Below are 5907 nucleotides of genomic sequence, written 5' to 3' on the forward strand. Positions count from 1 at the left end.
TGTATTTTTGTTATTATTTTTAATTATTATTTATAAGTTGTATATATTACATATAATATAATATAAATATATTTTACATATAATCTTTGGTCTCTATCGAGTCAATGTGGCATGCTGCTAGTGAGAGAACCTGTTGTTAAAATATTTGAATCCCACCACTGGATGTATCACAAAAAAATTTGCAAAACTTGAGGTTTTCAGATCATTCCTTCTTTGGGCTTTAGTCATTGGAAAAACAAATTATTGGTATGGGTAGGGACTGTTTTCTCCCCCTAAAACCTGAAATTTGCATTGGTTGTTCATGTTCTCAGTACACTTTTGGGCAATGCAAAATGTGGGCTCAATAAGTAGCTTCAAAGTTGAACAAAGCGGTATTAAAGAAATAAGTACAAGCTTAAGAGCCAGCAAAAAATAAAATAAAAAATCTTGAAGTGCAGTTTTTATGATTGATGTTTCTATAGACATAATAGAAATGAAAATTTGAACATTTTTTGAATTATTATTTATGAAATAAACTAGATAAACATTAGATAGTGATAAAATGTTAATTCTGCAAATACCTTAAATAGAGGTAGAATTTTATTTTTGAATTAAATTTTAAAAGTTTGTTAGTGTGTAATCAAAGTAATCTAAAAAGGTTCAAAGAGAATGATTTCTCTTTGCATGTTAAATGTTGAGATAAAAAATAAATTTGAGGAAATTTGACTGAAATTCTCTTTCCAAAGAAGATAGAAATATCCAAAAATGCACAGTATATGGTAATGTTTAATGTTTTTATATTTTCCAGGGTAGCTCACAGATGTACATTGCTAATTAATTTAATAAAAATGTTTACTGAGGTACCAATTTTATTAGCAGCTGCTGCTAATTATTTTGTAAGAATTTTGTAATTCTTGATGTTTTTCTTCACCTGTAGCTTAAGTATCCAGATTTTGTAGATGGGCTCTTTTTGGTCAATTGCACTTCTACAGTTTCTAGCTGGACTGAGTGGGGATATCAGAAAATAAATGCCATGTATCTACGATCATCAGGAATGACAAATTCAGCACAAGAATACATGTTGTGGCATCATTTTGGAAAAGTTAGTTTCTGTTCTTTAATACTTTCATGATGATCTTTAAAATAATTTTGTTTTTAATTTTGAAAAAAATAGCAGTTACCTAATATAAGATAATATCAATCCAAACTATAACATAAATCAGTAATAGGATAACACTAGTTAACTTGGAATAAAAAAATTTTGCTTATGCTAGTTAAAAATGAAGTATATTTTTGTTAATAAATGTTAATAACTCGTAAGCATTTCCAAATCTGAAATAGACGTTTCTGTGACACCTCTTGAAAAATAAATTGTATTTTTTTGTAAACTTTATAATACAATGGAAACCGGTTTATAACATAAGTATTTATTAAGCTGTTATACATGCATTACATAACAGTTGAGCTTATAGCAAGTTCTGATACATATATTATAGTAGTGCTAGTGAAGTGTTATGCTATGCTATGCCACTTTGATGAAAGAAATTGTGAAATAACAATCATCTAAGATAAATGATACAAATATAGTATAAATAAATATGCAGGAAAATTGATTAAGTTAAATTATTATCTTTCCATGATTTACAAATAACAGAATATCACAACTAAATGACAGCAGAAAAGTCTCATACCAACTCCACACATGTTCAGTTGACTTTAAGTATGAAATAAACGTTAAATTTTTGTGCACCTATGTAAGGAAGTAAGAAAGCTTTACAGCAAATAAATTGCAAGAAAGAAAATCATTGTAGGTTTTAGAACATATGTTTATGATTTCAAGAACATTAAAAACAAGGAAGTTACAAAAAATATGTGAATAGTTGAATTTTAACATTCACTGTTTTTAAACTACTTGAGTTAAAAATAATCTTCAAGGTTGTTGCAAAAGTACACATTTATGGCCTTAATTTGTCTCTTGACAGGTTGTCTCTGCACAGGGGGGAAATTTAATGATTTCCACCATCTGAATAAAAATTCCAACAGAAGGCCAAAAATCAGCAATTAGCACTAGTTCCAATTTTCTTTTCTTTTTAATTATCTCACAAAAAATTTTTTTGATAAAACTTGCATCAAAAGAAAATTTAAATTAATATATATCAGCTATAATTTTATTTTGGAGGAAACTTGCAGGGATGTATCACAAATAATTTTTCAGAACTTAATGTCCTCATTTCTTCCCCTAATACTTGGAATACCTGGGCCGGGGAGGGTTGAACGAAAATATAGGAACTTTATGTAACATACATTATGTTAATTTAAAAAATAGAAACTTAAGTCAACCTAGAATAAGAATATATCAGTGAACCACAGGGCAACATAAATTATCCTGACTTTAACTCTCTCACTTTTTAAACTCTTTCCTGTACCAGGTTTATTTTTAACTACACAGTGAAAAAGAAGACACATTTTAATATTTAATTACTTAATTGAAACTGGTAAATGTATGAAAGTTTGAAAAGGAGTACCCTCTATTAATGGTAGTACAAAATTCCAAATTCACACTTGTTTAATACCGCATATTTCAAGGCATACCTTTTGACTTTGTCTTCTTGTTTAGTATAGGAATAAAACATGGCTACAAGTGTTACTACTAGTTTCAGCAGTTGTAAACTTACTGTTTAGATTTTAGCTATCACTAGAAGTAATGAATTTTAAGGACTTTAAAAGTGCATTGAGCTTCAGATATTACAATCAATCAATTAACAAATCAGCAAGGTTTTTGAGCATTAACACAGTAACTAGAAACAAACATATTTATCATACATATATGGTCTTGTTTATTTAAATATATATGTGAAAAATGAAGTTTTATGAAAATCCTAAATGATTTGAGTTTCAAGTTATATTGAAAACCTAATTTGTACCAAGTTGTATTTTGTTTCAAGTATCTTAATTAAAATATATTTTTAATATAATACTGCACACCATTTACATGTGCTCTTATTAAGTTTATAAAGAGTTTGAAATTTTGAACTTGTTTTACCAAAATCTACCATACAATACAAATAACCTTCTTAGTTTTAAGAAAAATATGAACCACTGATGCACAATATAATGTTTCTTTGTTTTAGATAACAGAAGATCGTAATCATGACTTGATTCAAGCTTACAGGCAGTATTTTTCAAAGGCTGTCAATCCTTACAACCTTTCCTTGTTTATAGATTCTTATATCAGGTTTGTACTTATAATTTTCAGGAATCGATATACAAGGCTAGCTTAAAAATTCTGTAGTTATCTTTTTCTAATATCCTTAGTTCAAAATCTGTTCGTTGGGGAGCTATATTGTTTGACAGATAAACAAATTAAAGAATGTGAAAGTGTCAAAAATAAATGTTACCAGGGGCACTGATATTGAAACTTACATGCCAGGGACTATATAAAACCAGCATCAAATATGCTATGATTTATTCTGCCTTTATAAGTGGCTTTTTACAGATTATCTCTGAATACAGTTCATAAACCTTTGGTAATAACACTAGTGGAGCATTAAGATCCGATAGATTTAAGAGTGATAAACAAAGAAACTTATTAGAAGCTGATAAAAATTTGAAGAAATAGGATAACTTGTTGATGAAACTTATATTCACTTCATAACACTAATTTAAGTTGCAGTGAAAGTCACAAAGAAGCAAATGCCATTGGAGAAGGAAATTCACATGGATAATGTGTGTCACCAATCAAGTTGCCAATCACATTACACTCCCACAGTCAACACAGTTTTGAAAGTCATACATACAGGAGTACAGCATGCAAATCACACATGAACTTATTAGAAGATGCTCATAGATAACTAGATCCTGCACTGAGATTCTTGGCTTGAGTGGAATTCAGTGATGGACAGGTTAACACTCACTACTATATCATGTGGGGAGAAAGCAATCCACTTGTTTTTGTGCAGTGACCTATACACACAATGAGAAGGCTACAGTGTGAGATGGATATTTTAACAATTTCATCATGAATCTCATTTCTATCCACTCCACATTGCATGAACAGTGAAGATGTTGAAGCATGCTGTGGATAGAGTGACGGGAAGCCATTTCAAACATGTATGCATAGTCTAGAAAAATGTTAAAAATGGATGATTATATGAAACATTTAAAAGTCACATGGAATTTATTTTCTTAAACAAGTTTATCTGGTTGTTTTCTAGTCTTGTTGGAAAAATTTATTATCTATACATTTATTATAAATATACTCACTGCTAGAAGTATTACATGAAAACAATCTTAGAGAGATTTGTAATGTAAGTTAACATTTTTAGGAGGAGTGACTTGCAGATACAACGAGAACTGGATACAACAAAGAAGAAGTCAGAGCGAAGATTCAAGTAAGTTGTAAAATGTTTTCAGTATGCAGCTATATCAAAATTGTGTGACATTCAAACATTAACAATTACAGTGAACAATTTCTTGTACTAGCGTTACTGGGAAAATAATAGTTTATATTTTAAACACACAATATATGCTTTAATACTTTTTTCACAACGTTTTAGTCAGTTACATTCAAAATTTAATTAAACTATATTCTTATACTGGTATACAAATAAATTTGACTTAAAAACATAGCTAGTAATCCAAATTTTAATAGTATATAAGTTTTTGATTTTATGTGACAAAATTTTAAAAAAATCTTGAATTTCCATAAGTATGAAAATTGTGACATTTTCTCTCTAGACATCCTCTCTTCTCTAATTTATTTACCACTCCTCCAAGATGTACGGAACTTATTGTAAATTACTCATTGTAATGTTGTTATTGCTCAGGCAAAGCATAAATTTTATAGCCATTAGTCTTATTTAACTACAGACTCATAAAATAGAAAATCAGACCTCTCTTGCAACATCACCTGTCACATCCTCTCTTTAAGAAATTGTCAGTAGTTTTCTCTGATGCTTAACACTATATTATTTAGAACCAATAGAAAGCCAAAGTTTCAATCTATCAAATGACATATTATATTATGTTGGTTTCTGTACAGAGAATTGTCTATTTTGCTTCCATTTCAAACTTTATTTCCACAGGATATACATTGAGTTTAGCTGAATTTTTAATGCCTCTTGTTACATAGTTGGAAAGCCAGAAAAATTGGTATAGTAATGAGAGATTGTCTGCTTTTTGCCTGTGATTAGTCTGTATTTTTGATGCATTATTTAATTAAATAAATTGTTTAGCACAGTAGTACCATTAGTATTAAAAAGTAGGTTTGAGTGTCATTGACAGTGAACAGCAAAAAAAAAAGGATCCAGGTAAGTACTTTATTTCTTGTTTTTTTCATGTGTGTTATTTATTTATTATTATAAAAGTAACTAAAATGTAAAATTTAGAAACCTTTTAGGTTAGATAAAGGTAGATTAAGTAAAATAAGGTATAAAAGTAATACAAAATGTTTCACAAAGTATGCTCACAAGTAGCTTGTGTGGTACATAATTCGATAGTGTAACATGAGCTGCACTTTTGCCAAGTGATTTGCAAATTTATGGCAGGATTATCAGTTAGTCATGCTTCATAGGGCAATAAAAGAAAATTTAAGTATAAACAGATGTATACTGTTATGAGGTTAAAGCTATTTAGGATAAACAAAAGTAGTTTCATGGTACAATTTGAAATCATTCTAAAAAGAAAAAAAAAGGGTAATGTGTGTATATATATATATATATATATATATTTGGGGGTCATGAGGTCAGTCAAATTGACCAACCTTGTATAGAGTTAGGGTAGAGAAAAGTTTGAAACATATTTAGGAGGTTTTAGAGATTAAGCAAATGAAATTTGAAATTTTTTCAGATGAAGAAAAGTACTTTTAATCTTAACTCTTTCAGCACAGGTTCGGTCCCATGGACTGACCTCACAACCATTATTTGTTTG

General features: G+C 29.1%; 1 protein-coding gene across 4 annotated transcripts in view; it reads left to right on the forward strand.

Moving 5' to 3' along the window:
• Positions 1 to 5907, forward strand: part of LOC106462138 (protein NDRG3-like) — a 51835-nt gene that overhangs the window by 35234 nt on the left and 10694 nt on the right. For all 4 annotated transcript variants that reach the window (XM_022389291.1, XM_022389292.1, XM_013922030.2 and 1 more), the window contains 3 exons: positions 917 to 1081; positions 3111 to 3214; positions 4305 to 4370. In XM_022389291.1, the coding sequence (XP_022244999.1) occupies positions 917 to 1081; positions 3111 to 3214; positions 4305 to 4370 (335 nt within the window). The remainder of the gene's footprint in view (positions 1 to 916; positions 1082 to 3110; positions 3215 to 4304; positions 4371 to 5907) is intronic.

Source organism: Limulus polyphemus, unplaced genomic scaffold, assembly GCF_000517525.1.
Source record: "Limulus polyphemus unplaced genomic scaffold, Limulus_polyphemus-2.1.2 Scaffold1101, whole genome shotgun sequence".
In the NCBI taxonomy this organism is placed as follows: Eukaryota; Metazoa; Arthropoda; class Merostomata; order Xiphosura; family Limulidae; genus Limulus; species Limulus polyphemus.